The sequence below is a fragment of the Carassius gibelio genome, chromosome B22, assembly GCF_023724105.1.
Source record: "Carassius gibelio isolate Cgi1373 ecotype wild population from Czech Republic chromosome B22, carGib1.2-hapl.c, whole genome shotgun sequence".
NCBI lineage: Eukaryota > Metazoa > Chordata > Actinopteri > Cypriniformes > Cyprinidae > Carassius > Carassius gibelio.
This window is the reverse complement of record NC_068417.1, coordinates 18,957,977-18,976,614: the sequence shown is the minus strand read 5'-3', so window position 1 is coordinate 18,976,614 and position 18,638 is coordinate 18,957,977. Positions and strand designations below refer to the sequence as shown.

Genomic DNA, 18,638 nt, shown 5'->3' with positions numbered 1-18,638 from the left:
TTATAAACAGTGGGTTGGTACTTTGAGTAACTTTTCCAACGTGATTACATAATGCGTGAAGTAGAGATAGTGCAAGATGAGCATTTGTGGTCAAAAAGTAGCATATGTATTTACTTGCCAGGATTATTATTATTTTTTTTTAGAAAATGACCAATGGTGTCACTAGATAAGACCCTTATTCCTCGGCTTGGATCATGTCGAGCCCTTTGAACCTGCACTGAAACTGCAATCAGGACTTTCAACCCTTTGGTCACCACTGAAGTCCACTTTATGGTGAAAATCCTGGAGTGCTTTCCTCACAAAAAAAAAAAACTAGTTTTTTTTTTCCAATTGAAGAAAGAAAGACATGAGTAAATTATCAGAATTTTTTTATTCTAGAAGTGAACTAGTCCTTTAAAGTTGCTTAAATTTGCTATCAAACTTACACAGTGCTGTTTTTTAAAGACATAAAACTCATAGAGATAATGAATACATTATGTACATTGTAGATTATGCTGAACAAACTTCACATCACACATATTACTTTATCCCCATAGACACAGTACTATAGTGAGGCTCTTCTGAGGATCTCTTACCTGTGCTTGAAGGGTTCTGTTTGTACATCTTCTTGAATACCCAAACCATCCACCAATGCGTTTTAGACCAGTTATGAGCCAGCTTTCACGGTCTAGTCTGTAAGAAGGAATCGGATAACAGAAAAAAATCAGTGTTGGCTGTAACAAGTTGCAAATTCGTTACCACATTTCTGACATTACTTTTCTACAAAAATGGTAACAGATTACACTAACATTAATATTGCTGTGAACAGACTAGTGACTGATTCAAATAACATTCATACACTTCTGTCTTAATGTTATTGTGACTATAAAAAGTTCTATAAACCCAGTCTTTGTAAGGGAAAAGACGAGGATGAGTGTATGGTTTACATTTATTCCAACAAATCAGGAATAAAAAAGATATTACATCCCACAGTTTACATAGGATAAATGTCAAGGAGCAAAAACATGTTTCTTCTAATAAAAACGACTCTTGTGAACTCAAAACTCTCTAAGCCGGAACATGAAAAGTTATTTATAAGCACATGAGATCTCAGGAGCATACACTATATTAGACAAAAGTTTCCATTTGTGTGTTGGGGATTTCTAATGTACAGTAACTGAAAGTAAAATAAATGATGTTGAACGTGACTGAAAAGACAGAAACATTGATCATGTGATGGTGGACGACTGTGAGCTGAGCCTAGTATCTGCACTGATTTTACCAGGAGTGCAGCATTTTCCTACAGTCGGCCCACAATTATCAGTCTGTCTTCAGTATAATCATTTTCTTCTGTTAAAGCATTTAATAAAGCTATTGTTGTAGTTGCATGGTTTCTGTCCTGACCTTCTTTGTGTTCAATATTTTATTAATCGAGTGATTTCCCTCATACCAGTTTAGCACAAACCCAGCCTGATTCAATGATTTTACTCAGATTTTTATTTCAGTTGCAGTGTTAATTAACAACTCAAAGATTAAACAAATACTAACCCCCAAACCTAAACCAAACATGACACTTTTTGACAGGTGGGGCAAGGTTTGTGCTTAACTAGTTTGGTGAAACAGGCTAATTCATTTCAAATTGTTGTTCTGACACAAGAACTTGACTTAATAAAGATGAATGAAAATGTTCCTTTCACAAATATTTGGAAGACTTTCTATGTATGAGGTATAGGTAGATCTCTATTCCACAAAGTGCTGTTTACTCACCTCAGTTCACAGCCTGATTCTTTTAGCACCTCAGTGAGCTGCGTCTTTGAGTTTACTATTTTATTGTTACTCAGATCAAGTTCTTTTAGAAAATGTAATGATGTCTTCTTATCCAAAGACTGAGCCAAATAAGAAACATCTGTAATGCCACAGTCATTTAGACTAGAAGAAGACAGACAGACAGAGAAAGATAAGTCTTAAAAACAAATATCAATAACAAATAACTTTCTATAAATACACTGTATACTCAGGCTCTTCACAAAATACTGAGTATAAAATATCTTGTTTAAAACTGATTGTTATTCATTTTGACTAATATATAGAGCTCCTCACCTCAGTCTCTCCAGTTTACAGTGTGAACTCTTCAGTACGTCACATAAGTGATTCACTCCTGTGTTTTCTATTTTATTTCCACTGAGTTCCAGTTCTCTCAGGTGTGATGGGTTTGATTTCAAAGCTGAAGTCAGGATGAGACACTGTTTCTCTGTAATACTGCATCCACACAGACTGAAGACAGAAAAAAAAAGAAAAAAAAAGAAAAAAAGAGACTCAGATCTTTGAGTACATATGTCATACATCATTAAACCTTGGGTATTATTTCATGGAGAAAGATTTGATTGTCCCAAACCATCCAGAACCAGTGCCTGGAATCAGTCTCTCAATTCAAATACCTTGGTGCCCTGATATCTGATTAGAGTTCCAAACCAGAAATTATGGCCAGGATAGCCCAGACTACAATAGCACTTAAAGACTAAAGCCAATATAAAGGGACAAGAACATCACCCTTAAATTAAATCTAGGCATATTCATGTTCCAGTTATTTTTATCTTCCTGTATGTAAATCATGGATAATGACAGATGAACTTGAGAAGACAACTCAGGCTGTGGAAATCCAACGCTGTCTAAAATTTCTGGGCATTAGCTATTATGACCATATGACTAACATGGAAGTGCAAAATTACTATTTTGTAGCTATTTTGTAATGTTACTAACGCTAGTTTTCCAAGTTTGCATTGTGGGTTCATCAGTAGATCACTGATGTTTTTCACTCCAGAGTCTCCTAGTTGATTTCCACTGAGGTCCAGTTCTCTCAGATGTGATGGGTTTGATTTCAGAGCTGAAGTCAGTGCAGAACATCCTTCATCTGTCATTTCACAACCTCTGAACCTAAATTCGGAACAATGAGACAAACCCCCCCCCCTCTTCAATCTTATTCGTTTAAATAGCACAAACATTTATTTTGTCTTGTATGCAAATGTTCCTCACCTCAATCTCTCCAGTTTACAGGCTGAATCCTTCAGTACGTCACATAAGTGATTCACCCCTGTCTTATTAATCTGATTCACACTGAGGTCCAGCTCTCTCAGGTGTGATGGGTTTGATTTCAGAGCTGAAGTCAAGCTGAGACAATATTTCTCTGTAATACTGCATCCACACAAACTGAAGACCGAAAAGGGAAAATGGGTTAATCTACAATGACCACCTTACTTAAGTGCTACAGCATGTAATTAAAAACAGCTAGTATAAACTAAAAGGCAAATTCCAGACGCTGTAGTGCTATAAACACTATTATTTTTGGCTCCAATCGTTTCAAATAACCAACACAATTATAAACTTGAATCACACTGTAATTTCTATACAGCATAAAATTGCATACTTGAGTATTTCCAGCTTGCATCGTGGGTTCATCAGTAGATCACTGATGTTTTTCACTCCAGAGTCTCCTAGATGATTTCCACTCAGGTCCAGTTCTCTCAAATGTGATGGGTTTGATTTCAGAGCTGAACTCACAGCAGAACAACCTTCATCTTTTATTTCACATCCACTGAACCTACATTCAGAGAAATTAGTTTAAAATACAACTCATTTTCCTTAAATACCAATATATATATATATATATATATATATATATATATATATATATATATATATATATATATATATATATATATATTGTCAGGACCGGGGCTCAAACTTGGGTCTCTGATGCCAGAGTCTTAATTTCTACCGCTGAGCCACAGGAGGTAGTTGAACCCAAATAGTCAGACGCCTTGTAAACTTAACTCAGAAGAGTTTATTTAACAAAAACAGCAAAAGGGAACAAAATATCCTTTGTATAGAGTTAGGTTATAAAACAGGAAAATCCTCAGACCAGAACGGGTCAAAAATAGAAAACAGTCTCCAAAACAAAAACTCAGAGAGAAAACTGCAAAACTATTCTCAGGAAAACAATTCAAAAAATACTTTCAAAGAATAGATCTTGTAACTAGAGCACACTTACGGCAGCAACTTGCTTAGGAACAATAATAACCAAGCAAAGATACAAAGGAAGTGATCAGCTTAAATAGACAGCCCAGAATGAGAAACATGTGAAAACAATTACACTGATTACAAAAGGCACAATGTTGACGTGAGTGCACATTGGGGACCTCTAGTGGCCAAAATAACACATTGCAACACAAAGGTTCTGACAGGACCCCTCCCTCTAGGAACGGCTCCTGACGTTCCCTCCAGGACAACTGGTCTTGCGAGCGTAAAATTCTTGCACTAGTTTGGGGTCTAAGATGTCCTTAGCAGGAACCCAGGAGCGCTCCTCGGGACCATAGCCTTCCCAGTCCACAAGATACTGCCGGGACCCACGTACTTGACGGACATCTAGTATTCTGTGGACTGTGTAAGCTGGCTGGCCCCCGATGATACGAGGAGGAGGAGGTCTTCCTGTCGCAAGAAAAGGAGAAGACAACAGGTTTTAACAGGGAGACATGAAAAGTTGGATTAATTTTCAAAGACTTAGGCAAGTACAATTGATAGGTAACTGGGTTCACTTTCCTGGCAATCCTGAAGGGGCCAATGAATCTCTGGGAAAGTTTGCGGGACTCCACCCGCAAGGGAATGTTCTTAGTGGAGAGCCAGACTCTTTGGCCAGGGCGCAGAGTGGGGGCAGGTCTGCGTCTGCGATTTGCCTGGTGCTGGTATTGCTGAGAGGCCCTAAGGAGCTTGAGTCTGGCTTTTTTCCATGTCTGGCGGCAGCGTTTAACAAATTGATGAGCAGAGGGAACTGCAACCTCCACCTCTTGTTCAGGGAATAGTGGAGGGGTGTAACCAAACTGGCACTCGAAAGGGGACATGCCTGTTGCAGAGGAGCGAAGGGTATTGTGTGCGTATTCTGCCCACATGATGAATGAAGACCAAGAGGAAGGACTGTTAGCTGCCATACATCTCAGTGTAGTCTCAAGATCTTGGTTAAGCCGCTCAGTTTGTCCATTGGACTCTGGGTGAAACCCAGAAGACAGGCTCACTGTAGCCCCCAGAGATTGACAAAAAGCCCGCCAGAATCGGGAGGAAAACTGGGGTCCTCGATCAGAGACGATGTCTTGTGGAATTCCAAAGACTCTGAACACATGATTTATGACCAATTCAGCAGTTTGTTTTGCGGTGGGTAGTTTAGGCAGAGGAATAAATCTGGCGGCCTTGGAAAATCTATCTACTATGACCATAATAGTGGTGTTGCCTTGTGATAGTGGAAGACCAGTGATAAAATCCATGGAAAGATGGGACCAAGGTCTATGAGGTATGGGGAGAGGGTGCAATAGCCCTTGCGGAGAGTGGTGAGAGATTTTATTTTGGTTGCATGTGGGACATGCGTTCACAAATGTGGTCACATCCTCCTTGATAGTTGGCCACCAAAATCGTCTTTGGAGGAACTCAAGAGTGCGTGAGGTACCAGGATGACACGTGAGACGAGAGGAGTGTCCCCACTGGAGGATCTGAGAGCGGACAGCTTTAGGGACAAACAGACAGTGGGTAGGCCCCCCTTCTGGGTCTGGTTCTCTGGCTTGGGCTTGTTTTACTGTATCTTCCAGATTCCACCTGATAGGGGCTAATATCTTGGAACTTGGGATAATTGGTGCAACACAATCTTCCTGTGGAGTTTTAACATATGCTCGGGACAAGGCATCAGGCTTTAGGTTCTTAGAGCCAGGGCGGTAGGACAAGATGAACTGGAATCTATTGAAAAATAAGGACCAACGTGCCTGGCGGGGGTTGAGTCGCTTTGCCTGCTGAATATATTCCAGATTCTTGTGGTCCGTCAGTACTTGGAATGGGTGTTTGGCCCCCTCAAGCCAATGTCTCCACTCTTCAAGCGCTAACTTGACTGCCAGTAACTCTCGATCCCCTACATGATAGTTGCTTTCAGTTGGTGTAAGGCGGTGGGAAAGGAATGCACATGGATGCAGCTTGTTGTCCTCTCCTCTCTGGGATAATACAGCTCCAACCCCTACATCTGAAGCATCGACTTCCACGATGAATGGTCTATCTGGGTTTGGGAGAATGAGAATAGGTGCAGAGGTGAAATATTTCTTCAGTTTGTTGAAAGCCAACTCTGCTTCAGGTCCCCAAGAAAAGCTGGTTGTGTTCCCCTTGGTGAGAGCAGATAAAGGAGCCGCCACAGTACTGAAGTTCCGGATGAATTTGCGATAAAATTTGGCAAAGCCAAGGAAACGCTGTACCTCTTTTACCGATGAGGGGGAGGGCCAATCCACAACAACTTGAACCTTTTGAGGATCCATTTGTATTTGGCCAGGCTTGATGATGAACCCCAGGAACTGAACCTTGGTCACATGAAACTCACATTTCTCAGGTTTAACATAAAGATGGTTATCAAGAAGGCGCCTCAGAACCTTACTGACGTGTTTTACATGCTCTTGGAGGGAACTCGAGAAGATGAGGATATCGTCTAAGTAGACAAAAACAAATTGGTTTAACATGTCTCTGAGAACATCATTGATGAGAGCTTGAAATACTGCGGGAGCATTAGTGAGGCCAAAGGGCATAACTAACTATTCATAGTGCCCAGTGGGCGTGTTGAAGGCAGTTTTCCACTCATCTCCTTGCCTAATGCGAACAAGATGGTAGGCGTTGCGCAAGTCAAGCTTAGTGAAGATGGAGGCTTCTTGCAGCATTTCAAATGCAGTTGTCATTAGTGGCAAGGGATAACGGTTTCGAATGGTTATCTTATTAAGGCCCCTGTAATCAATACATGGTCGAAGTCCGCCATCCTTCTTCCCAACAAAAAAGAATCCAGCTCCAGCAGGGGAAGTGGATGGTTGGATGATGCCTGCCACAAGAGCTTCATTAATGTATCGGTCCATAGCAGTTCGTTCAGGGGGAGACAAAGAGAATATACGACCTCTGGGGGGACAGGTACCCGGGAGTAGATCAATGGCGCAGTCATAAGGCCGTTGAGGTGGTAAGGAGGTGGCCTTCCTTTTACTGAACACTGCTTTGAGGTGGTGGTATGGAGCAGGGACTTGAGACAGATCTATGGTTTCTTGGGACTCGAGAATAAGGTCAGGGGGGTTCTGGGCCAAGCATTTAGTCTGACAGGTGGGACCCCAACCTAGAACAGTGCCAGTCGACCAGTCAACGTGTGGATTATGCTGGAGAAGCCATGGGTGACCGAGGATAACAGGGAACTCTGGAGACTGTATAAGGTGAAAGCACATTCTCTCCTGGTGCTGGTAAGTGGTGAGACCAAGGAGAGAGGTGAGGTGGGTTACTTTCCCGGGAGACAATGGTCTTCCATCCAAGGCTGTCACAGTTAGGGGTGCAGGAAGAGAATAAGTAGAGATCTGAAGACTCTTAGCAAGAGAAACATCCATGAAATTCCCGGCAGCGCCAGAATCAATCAATGCCTCTAGTTGGTGTTTTTGTCCTCTCAAAGTGAGTGTGATTGGAAGGAACAGCCCAGAGTTGGAAGGTGAAGTGGTGCGTGTAACTCCCGTCACAGTCCTTCCTTGTCTGTATGGGACTGGGCGTTTCCCGAAAGCTTGGGGCAGGTGGAGCGAAAATGACCATACAATCCACAATAAAGACAACAGCGCTCTCTCATACGACGGTCTCGTTCCGAGGGGGAACGTCTAGCCCTACCCAATTGCATGGGTTCCGAAGAATCTTGGGGCACTGGTGGCATTTGAGCAAGAGCTGGACTGGCAGACCATGAGGAAATAGATGGGCGGTTCCGGCTTCTCTCTCTCAGGCGATTATCCAGTCGGATTGCTTGGTCCATGAGAGTTTCCAGATCAACAGCAGGTTCTCTGGTAGCCAGATCATCCTTGATTGCCTCTGACAGACCATTCAGGAAACACACCATGAGGGCCTCATTGTTCCAACCACTCCCTGCTGCAACGGTCCGAAACTGAATGGCATACTCAGCTGCACTGCCATTACCTTGACGGAGGGTGAGAAGTCTCTTTGAGGCTTGTTGGCCACTGAAGGGGTGATCGAAGACTCGCTTGAACTCCTTTTCGAATGCGGAATAACTTGAACAGAAGGGGGCTTGTGCCTTCCAGACCGCGGTTGCCCAAGAAAGAGCTTTGCCAGAAAGGAGGGTGATGACATACGCTATCTTGGCTCGATCTGAGGGGAAGGACGATGGTTGTAGTTCAAACGTGAGAGAGCATTGAGTCAGGAACCCATCACATGCATTAGGGTCACCTGAGAAATGTTGTGGTGGAGGTAGGCGGGGTTCACTTAGAGGAGAGAGCACTCGAGAATCTGGAAGGGGTACAGAGGCAGCAGGAGAAGCAGTAACTGAGGTAGAGGGCAGCCGGTCAAAGATCTGACGGACCGAAGTCATGAGATCAGACAGCAACTGGGAGTGTCTAGCCATCAAAGCCTCCTGCTGAGCTAGTGCTGACTCATGGCGTTGGACTGTGGACTCATACTGAGCAGCTGTGGCAAGGAGTTCTTGAGGATTTGGCGCCTCTGGGTTCATAATGTGGCTTGGTTATTCTGTCAGGACCGGGGCTCGAACTTGGGTCTCTGATGCCAGAGTCTTAATTTCTACCGCTGAGCCACAGGAGGTAGTTGAACCCAAATAGTCAGACGCCTTGTAAACTTAACTCAGAAGAGTTTATTTAACAAAAACAGCAAAAGGGAACAAAATATCCTTTGTATAGAGTTAGGTTATAAAACAGGAAAATCCTCAGACCAGAACGGGTCAAAAATAGAAAACAGTCTCCAAAACAAAAACTCAGAGAGAAAACTGCAAAACTATTCTCAGGAAAACAATTCAAAAAATACTTTCAAAGAATAGATCTTGTAACTAGAGCAGACTTACGGCAGCAACTTGCTTAGGAACAATAATAACCAAGCAAAGATACAAAGGAAGTGATCAGCTTAAATAGACAGCCCAGAATGAGAAACATGTGAAAACAATTACACTGATTACAAAAGGCACAATGTTGACGTGAGTGCACATTGGGGACCTCTAGTGGCCAAAATAACACATTGCAACACAAAGGTTCTGACAATATATATATATATATATATATATATATATATATATATATATATATATATATATATATATATATATATATATATATATATATACGTGCTGCGTTAACGTGAGACTCTTATCGGGCGATAAAAAATTTTTTTCTCAAAGTTGGGCTGGGAACTGGGTCTATACTAAGCAAGCTATGATGACTATCAACTTTATATTTTTTTATAACCGACTGGCTGAGACCAGCCTAAAAAGATGCTCAGGACAGTTGAAGGGCCACTGCTGCGCATCGTCACGAAAGCTTATCTTTTTCACATGTCGAATTTAAACATTAAAGCATCCAAAAACAAGACACGGAAAAGCTGAACAGAGTAGCCGGTTACTCGCGTTGTGTTCGGTGCGGAGAGAGAGAGAGCGAGAGCCGCGTATCACGGACAGCGACACTAAACCGAGCTCTCTTCTGTGAAGTTCTCGAAGTCCCTCCTGCACCTGAACAAAGTAGTTTGAACAAACAAAAAGATGTGAAAGAGCGCAATTCAGTACTGGCGGTGTTCTGGTGTTCAGGGCTCACGCAGAGAAAGGCATCAAAACACTTGAACATCGAATTTGCTTATTTTTGCTCTTGTGTCGACAAATACATACAAAATAATAATATGTCAAAATATCCACCTTGGAAATTATGCTAGAAAAAACTGTCAGTTATTTCTTAAGTGAAAGTAAACATTTGAGGAAAAAAATGGGATGTGTATTATATTGGATACGTTCATCGACTCTTACCGCGCCTAATTTAGCTACTGGCTGCAGTAATGTTAATCCAAGAAAAGGAAAGAAAATCACTCACTGCTCTTGAATGAATTACTTTGTAGTTTTAACAGTCAAACCAAAAATTATTCAGACACCAGATATAATTTTTGATATTTATAGCAAAACTGTAATAATGTGAGAAATGTTGAAGGTGTCTGAATAAATGTAGGTTTGATTGTATATTTCATTTTTACATTGAAGACTATCCAGTGCTATTTTTCATTTAATTATTTGGTTTCTGTACCTTGACACCCAGCGCCGCCGCTCCCACCACGCGCATCACGCACTGTGCGTATGGCACCAAGTGCTGAGGGGGCACCAAAAATAGCCTAATGATTTTTTTTTTTTTTTTTTTTATGAAATTTTATTTTAAATGAAATAAGGTTGTTTGCACCTTGTACAATGTGGAATTAGTTTACAGCTTTTTCAAGCACTTTGTGATGCATTTTGAGCCCCTTTTCTAATGTACCATCTAGCTTGATAAACCCCTTCTCAAAGACTTACTGTTTGTCAATTTTATTTGGGTAACACATATTCTGAATGCCTTCGGCAGAATTTATATATATATATATATATATACTTTTTTTTTTGTTTGTTCTGTATGCATGTTCCTCACCTCAGTCTCTCCAGTTTACTGTGTGAATACCTCAGTATGTCGCATAAGTGATTTACTCCTGTATTTATTTTATTCCCACTGAGGTCCAGTTCTCTCAGGTGTGATGGGTTTGATTTCAGAGCTGAAGTCAGGATGAGACACTGTTTCTGTGTAATACTGCATCTACACAGACTGAAGACAGAGAGAGAACAGACATTGAATCAAACTGATTTATTGAATCAAACTGATTTATTTTTTATTGATTTATTTTTTTAGATAGCCTATCTATGTTTTCAGTTTTGAATCTTGTGCTGTCTTAAGTTACAGAAATAATAATATCTATATTTGGATATCAAACCACATTATGGTGGATAGAGAAGTTAAGATAAGTAATAGCATGCAGGCTTCCTGCAAATTAAAGCTATAGGTCAGAATTCGGCTAGGTTTACTTTTCTGGCACAGGCAAGATGATCCAGATATAACATCATATCTGATATGATTTGTCATCTTTTTCATTATATTGTGTTTTGTTTAATATGTGGTTTACACTATTAAAAGTTACAATAAACCATGTAAAATACTCACAATATCGTGTTGAGTTGACAGTGTTTATTCCTCAGTAGAGCAGCGATCTGATTCACTCGTGTGTCTCCTAGTTTAACATCACTCAGATTCAACTCTTTTACCAGCAACAGGTTTTTACCCACAAGTCCAGGCACATATTCAGAAGCCCTTTCTGCATCCGGACCAAAAAACCTGCAGATTTTGAAGCAGGATTCAATTCAGTACTCATATTTTGTGACGTAATGTAAAATACTGCTAAAACTACCAGTAATAATTGTTTTTAATCCTTAAATCTTTAATGTATTGTATATATAAAAAAAATATATATAAAAAACATGCAGTTTGTATATTATTCATTTCTTCACGCCTCACCTCAGTATCTTCAGTTGACAGTTTGGATCCTGTAGTAAATCAGTGAGCTCCTTCACTCCTGATTGTCCAGGATCATTTCCTGTTAGATCCAGCTCTATCAGGTGTAAAGGGTTTGATCTCAGAGCTGAAGCCAGAGCTTTATAACCTTCTTCAGTGATACCACAGTCTGAGAGTCTACAGGAAAAATATTATTATAACTAATTGCTAAATTGTTTTATATTGAAAAAAATCTCAAATGGATTTTATTTAGTCTTTCTATCAAAATGAAACATCTCTTTCTTTTGTTCGCTACAATAAGATTTTGACTCGGATTAAAAATAAATAAAATATTAAAATCAAATTTTCATTCGACTTACCTGAGTTTCTGCAGTGTGCAGTTTTTATTTTCTAATCCGTTCTGGAGTTTCTTTATTCCTGAATCCTTCAGATTATTGTTGCTCATGTCAAGTTCTTTCAGACTGGAGTTTGATCTCAGGACTGTAGCAAGAACTAAGCAGCTTTCCTCTGTTAGATCACAGTCACACAGCCTAAAATGTGACAGGAGGAGAATTTACCAACACAAGGTACTTGATGCCAATATTCAGTGATTACACTTCATCTGATTTAAGATACTGTGAATGTACAATGAATGGAAATAATACTTACTGAAGTTTGTTGAGTCTACAGTGTTTATCCTGCATCAGGGCAGCAAGCTGCTCTACATTCTTTAGTTCTAGTTTATGTTTACTCAGATTCAGCTCACTCAGGGTTAATGGGTCTTTTATACAGAGAACTCTGGTCACATACTGACAGGCTTCAACTGCTGCAGGACTTTGTAAAAACCTGGAAACACCGGATGAATAACAGTAACATTACATGCAATAAGATATTAATATTTTAGAACTAGTTTCCATAAACATGGAAAATCACATGATCAAACAGACATTTATTAGTAACAGACATGTAACGTGTGTTCCTCAACATAAATTAATTAACAGAACATCTGCTTCTCTAGACTTGTGCTTGTCCATGATTTCAGGTTTTCGTTATTTTTTTAATATTTATGTATTCTTTTTTGGCAAGTTGAGATCAATATAGTGTCAAACAAAGCCTATGACTGGAAAGTGATACAGGAACTAAATTATTGCAGAATAATGAAAAACAAAGACGCAAGAATAATATACCATTGCTTAACTTGCAATAGGACATTTTTCTGTATGTGCAGCGAAAGAAATACACTCTTAAAAATAAAGTTGCTTAAAGGGTTCTACACAACGATGCCATAGAAGAACCATTTTTGGTTCCACAAAGAACCATTCAGTCAAAGGTTCTATAAAGAACCCTTGTTTCTTACCTTTTTTATAATCTGAAGAACCTTCTTTCACCACAAAGAACCTTTTGTGAAACAGAAAGACTCTTCAGATGTCAAAGGTTCTTTATGGAACCATTTAGACAAAAAAGGTGGCATCATGAAGCACCTTTATTTTTAAGAGTGTAGAGAAACTGCAAGATTTTATGTGAAATTAAACTTCATCAGCTCCAAATAACCACTAACATACTTGTATTGTTTATTTTTTAACACTACTGTAACGGAAGTAGAATTTCTAAAAGCCAAACAATCACATGTGTAATTAGCCAATGCCATTATTTTTTTAAGGTTAGTTAATCGATTAAACACTGACATCCCTTCCAGCCATTTTTTTTATAATGGTTTCATTTTCTAACTGCTACAATGTATATTAAGAACACTTACCTGAGTTTACACAAATAACCCTGCAGTACATTTACAAGCTCCTTCACTCCTGATTGTCCAGGATCATTTCCTGTGAGATCCAGCTCTTTCAGGTGAGAACGATTTGATCTCAGAGCTGAAGCCAGAGCTTTATAACCTTCTTCAGTGATACTGCAGTTTGAGAGTCTACAGAAAATGTAAAAAAAAATAAAAAAAATAAACTATATATATATATACATATACATACATATATATATATATATATATATATATATATATATATATATATATATATATATGTGTGTGCAGATCAAATTCGTCCAAATCACTAAATCATAAAGTACTACATTATTATATTCCTGCCATTAAAGTAATGGTCTGTGTTTCCACGATGTGCAAATGTACCCACTTTAGTATTTCAAGCTTAGATTTCTTCAGTCCCTCACAGATCTGTTTGACTCCTGAGTCCAGCAGACGACTGTTGTTCAGGTTCATCTCTTTCAGGTTGGGTTTGGAGGAGAGAACAGTAGCTAGAACTGAACAGCTTTTCTCTGTCAGCTCACAAGTATTCAGCCTAAACACAAAAACATTATTATTTGTTATTATCAGATATTCATATATACTAGGGGTTGGACATTCATTGTCTGGCTATCTGGGACATTGGAATGGAGTAAAAAGTTAAGATAATAACTTTCTCTGTAGTATTATATCACATTGTGAGTTTATATTAGCACCATTTTTTGTTTTCTCATGGTAACTGATAGAGCGTTTGGACATGGAAGCAGGACTACGTGACGTCAGACGTATCAAACGAATAGAAGGCGCAACAGGATAATAAAGGTTTGAAGGACTTCCACATTTACGCTCTGTTTCCAAACAGTTAAAATGACAAATGAAAGTATTCTCCGAAAGCTCCACAAGACATGTGTGATTATATTACTGGATGCTCGAAACTGAATTTGTGCGCAGATGCGGTACATTTGTCACAGGACGTGTGGTATGACAGTTGTGTCCGACTATATGAACTAGCTGTTTTAAAAACAGTATTTTTATAATTAACATTAGTTTATCAGTATGTTTCAAATGATATTTTTTCGATTATTGGTGATTCCATAAGCTCTCTCTCACGCACCTGCGCAGGTTAAAACACCAAATAGTTCTGCTATGACAAGAACAAAGAGTCTCTCTCTTGCTCCACACATGCACGATAATATTGTGTATCATAGATCTCATGGGCTGACGATATGATGATTTGAAAAATTACCATATCGCCCAACACTAGTTACAATAACTTCCTTACATCACAAAGGTTTGCAGATACACAGTTAACAGATTAGAAAATGTATAATATCTAAAATCATAATCCCTTACTTTATTTTCTCCACTATGCAATGAGAGTCCGGCAGAAGTGCAGCGAGTTTCTCCCAGTCAAGGTCTCCAAGTTTAATTGTGCTCAGATCCAGTTCTTGGAGCAGTAAAGGATTTGTACCCAGAATGTTAAAGAGATACTCATACGCTTCCTCTGCAGCAGGACTCAAAAAGCTACAGAAATTAGAAGAGAAGTTTAGATTAGATAACTGTTATAATTTTATACCTTTTGCATCTCCCATCCTCATCATGAGTCCAGTGTAATATTTAAGTCAATTGTTATAATTCAATTTAGTTTTTACTGAGAAAATACCCTAATCAGGTAATAAATTAATGAATTATTTAATTAATTATCTGTCAAAATTGTAATGATTGTTTTACATTACATTTGTGTCACAAAATTTGTCAGACTCATGAAATTCAAGTTTGTGACTGTAGCGACTCCTCTACCTGTTATTCAGTATCACATCAACTAATCTGCCCCCTTTAATATGTTTCAAACAGCTCAATACATTTCTGTCTCTTGAAGTAATTGAATGATTTTATTACCTGATGTTCATTAAATTACCCATTGCACCCTTTAGTAATTTAAAGAGCCACTGTAGCCCTAATTTTCCAGGATAGTTTCCGGTGAGATCTAGCTTTGTCAGACGTGAAGGGCTTGATCTCAGAACTGAAATCAAGGTTTTGTAATTTTCACCATTGATACCGCAGTCTGAAAGTCTGTAAATGGAAAAAAAGAGATTAATATTAAGTACAGCCTGTTCTACTCTAAATAAAATAAAAATCCATAAAGCAAAATGTTGCTTTTAAAAAATCCATAACTAAGTAGAAAAATATATTGTCATAAAAACTTCCAAAAAGTGCATTTGTGCCTTCATATTGATATTTGCAAAACTTATAAATGCCATTATAACATCTGCTTATTTTTAGAACCATTTTGTTCCCTGAATTAAATTAAACATCAAGTAAAATTAAAGAATAATTACCTTAATAAAATAGAATAGAAAACTTAAACTTATCTTATTTGTTGTTTGCTAAAACAACCTTACTTTAAAATTAAAATATTTCAAAGGTAAGAATAGAATAAATACCAATATAAAATGGTAATAAAAATTATAATATTATATTAATATACTAAAGTAAGACTTGATTATTTTGAATTTCCAAATATTGAACACAATATTTAAAGATTACAATAAGTAGTTAAAAAAATAAAAATAAATTGAAAATAACATTTTACTAGTAGTAGTGTTTCATTTAATCAAAAATGCATTTACAAAAGTATATTAAAGGGCCCCTTTTATGTTCATTTACACAGTAATAACTTTCTATGGTATCAGTTTTGCCATTTCAGTCCGAGCACAAGTCTGACAATGATACTCAGGAAGAAGCTTATCATCCTGAGCCACATTCACAAGAATGACTTGTGCGAGACATTTCAGAGTGTCAATTATTTTATACGTCTTTTTATACCTATTTTAGAAGAAGCCATTAGAAAAGATGTTGAGAACACAGCACAAGTTATGGCAGTACTACTGAAAAACTTAACAACTAAAATTGTTAAAAATACTGAAATTTAACTAAAAAAAGTTAATCGCTGTTCTAATCTAAGTGCTGCTGCACTGTAATGCACACTCAAAGGCTATCACTGAAAAAAGTAATAAGTAAATTTACTTAATTTTTATTTGGCAAGTTTTTGCACAAGCATTTTTCAAGTAAATTTAACACATTTGGAAATTAAGTAAATCTACTTAACTAAGTTAAGTAAAAAAGAAAAAAAAAAAAACGAATAATTATATTTTATTGAGTAAATAATATTAAATTAATGTATTTAGCAGACACTTTTATCCAAAGCAACTTACAGTGCATTCAGGCTAACAATTTTCACGTGTTCCCAGGGAATCGAACCCCAAACCTTGCACTTGCTAATGCAATGTTCTACCACTGAGCTACAGGAACACTTCAAGACTTTGTGACAAAAATGAGTGAAATTTCACTTTCTTATTTTTTTATTTTGGAAAAGTTTTTACACTAATAAAAAACCTGAAACAGATATTCCAGAAATTTCTAAATGTAAAATAATTTTTTTCAAAACAGTTTTATCAAATGAGGGTAAATAAGTCTCTCACTTCTGTCCCTTTAAACCAGTTTACAGCAAAGACAGCACGAAGGACTGGATTCACATGATAAATATTCTGCAATTAAGAAAACAGACAAAAGAAATAGCACTGTAAAACCCGATAAGTAAACTTTACTCGAACCATTTGAGTAAACAGATTGCCTTGATTTAAACCATGTAAGTTTTAAAATTTTGCGATTAAGTAATTAATTGATTAACTAAGTGCTGATTGTGAATTAGTGATGAACAGCTGCTGTTAACAAACAGAATCACTGAAGAAAAGAGAAACACAACAACTACTCCAACTGACTTCAGACTTAGATGAAATCAACTGAAATAAAATACATGAAATCTCTCAAGATCTGATTAAACAACCCCATAAACAGCATCACCAGCTCCACTTATTAATAACCAGACTGACTTTATTTCTGTCAGACGTCTACAGAAGATCTTATTGAGAATGAACTAAGGTTAAGATGTTGATTTATTGTTTCATTTGAAGTAACCATGTTAGAGATCAGTGTTTGCTTTAGTTGGGCTCTTGACCCTTGATTTCTGTCTTAGTCTTTTCTCTGGCTGTTATAACCGTGTGTTTCTAAAACACATTTGTTGTTACTCAAAAGCCCAGAAGAAATGTCATCAGGTGTTAACCTGTACCTAGGTGTAGGTTGTTATGCTTTATATTGGTGATGATAATCGTCAATTATTGAGTTGTACAGAGTCCAATATTTATCATGTGCATCCAGTCCTTCGTGCTGTTTTTGCTGTAAACTGGTTTAAAGGGACAGAAGTGAGAGACTTATTTAACCTCATTTGATAAAACTTTTTTGAAAAAAATAATTTTACATTTAGAAATTTCTAGAATATCTGTTTCGGGCTTTTTTGTTAGAGTAAAAACTTTTCCAAAATAAAAAAGTAAGTAAGTGAAATTTTCACGTATTTTTCACAAGATCTTGAAGTGTTCCTGTAGCTCAGTGGTAGAACATTGCAAGTGCAAAGTTGGGGGTTCGATTCCCCGGGAACACATGAAAGGTGAAAATTGTTAGCCTGAATGCACTGTAAGTTGCTTTAGATAAAGGTGTCTGCTAAATGCATTAATTTAATATTATTTAATTAAATTTTACTCAATAAAATGTACTTATTATTATTTTATTTTTTTAATTAACTTCATTAAGTAGATTTACTTAATTTCCAAATGTGTTAAATTTACTTGAAAAATGCTTGTGCAAAAACTTGCCAAATAAAAATTAAGTAAATTTACTTATTACTTTTTTCAGTGTACAGACAGCAGCTCGTACGTCACACGCAGATCACATGTGCACAGAATCATTTAGCGCAGAAATGTACTGTCAACGCTGTTCTTTGATTTCTCAATAAAATAGCGTTGAAACATAAAAGTTCAAGCATATATTTCTTAACTAAATCCCACAATGTCACTACTACTAGACACTACTACTACTACTACTAGATACTACTAGAGAGATGCCGCCATGTAGAAATAATTCACACATGCAATCGCTCTCACTAATGCATTCATATAAATGTAATCTTTACTGTGAGATATAATCTGTGTGAAATAAAGCGAACCAAAGGCAAAAGAACTGATGAAAATGGGCTGTTATAGGAGCAATAGCCATGTGGGCAGCACTGTGTCATTTGCCATAGCTGTGCACAGGGGGTTTGTTACAGCTCCAAACTTATTTTTTCATTAATGACAAACGATTTCGACTCGACTTTCTTCACATAAAAGACGACTTAAAAAAAAAAATCTGAAGTTGTTCAACCTCTAATATATACTCACACATGTATCTCAGAAAAGCTACAAGTGCTCTTTAAATATTGTTGCAGATATAGAATCACAACCCCTAGAGTACATGAAGAGCTAACAAAACTGATCAATGCATTAAAAAAACATTTGTACTCAATATTGCTCCCACTGAGTTACTCTCAAAAAGTGATTACAAAAAAATCTACAATTTTAAACTCCTTTGCCTTTGTCCATGTAATGATGCAATTAATCAAACAGGCATGTTCTACTGGATATATTAACTCCCTTTGGCATGGA

At 37.6% G+C, this 18,638-nt stretch overlaps 1 protein-coding gene across 19 annotated transcripts in view; it reads right to left on the bottom strand.

The window, feature by feature from the left end:
* Nucleotides 1–18,638, bottom strand: part of LOC127986809 (protein NLRC5) — a 229,160-nt gene that overhangs the window by 26,022 nt on the left and 184,500 nt on the right. For 18 of the 19 annotated variants that reach the window (XM_052589059.1, XM_052589055.1, XM_052589045.1 and 15 more), the window contains 15 exons: nucleotides 15,001–15,174; nucleotides 14,455–14,625; nucleotides 13,493–13,657; nucleotides 13,105–13,269; nucleotides 12,018–12,194; nucleotides 11,729–11,899; nucleotides 11,373–11,546; nucleotides 11,022–11,192; nucleotides 10,458–10,628; nucleotides 3,404–3,577; nucleotides 3,013–3,186; nucleotides 2,740–2,913; nucleotides 2,080–2,253; nucleotides 1,747–1,908; nucleotides 576–672 (listed from right to left, as the gene is read on the bottom strand). In XM_052589059.1, the coding sequence (XP_052445019.1) occupies nucleotides 576–672; nucleotides 1,747–1,908; nucleotides 2,080–2,253; nucleotides 2,740–2,913; nucleotides 3,013–3,186; nucleotides 3,404–3,577; nucleotides 10,458–10,628; nucleotides 11,022–11,192; nucleotides 11,373–11,546; nucleotides 11,729–11,899; nucleotides 12,018–12,194; nucleotides 13,105–13,269; nucleotides 13,493–13,657; nucleotides 14,455–14,625; nucleotides 15,001–15,174 (2,494 nt within the window). The remainder of the gene's footprint in view (nucleotides 1–575; nucleotides 673–1,746; nucleotides 1,909–2,079; nucleotides 2,254–2,739; nucleotides 2,914–3,012; nucleotides 3,187–3,403; nucleotides 3,578–10,457; nucleotides 10,629–11,021; nucleotides 11,193–11,372; nucleotides 11,547–11,728; nucleotides 11,900–12,017; nucleotides 12,195–13,104; nucleotides 13,270–13,492; nucleotides 13,658–14,454; nucleotides 14,626–15,000; nucleotides 15,175–18,638) is intronic. The other variant, XM_052589044.1, reaches the window with a different exon arrangement.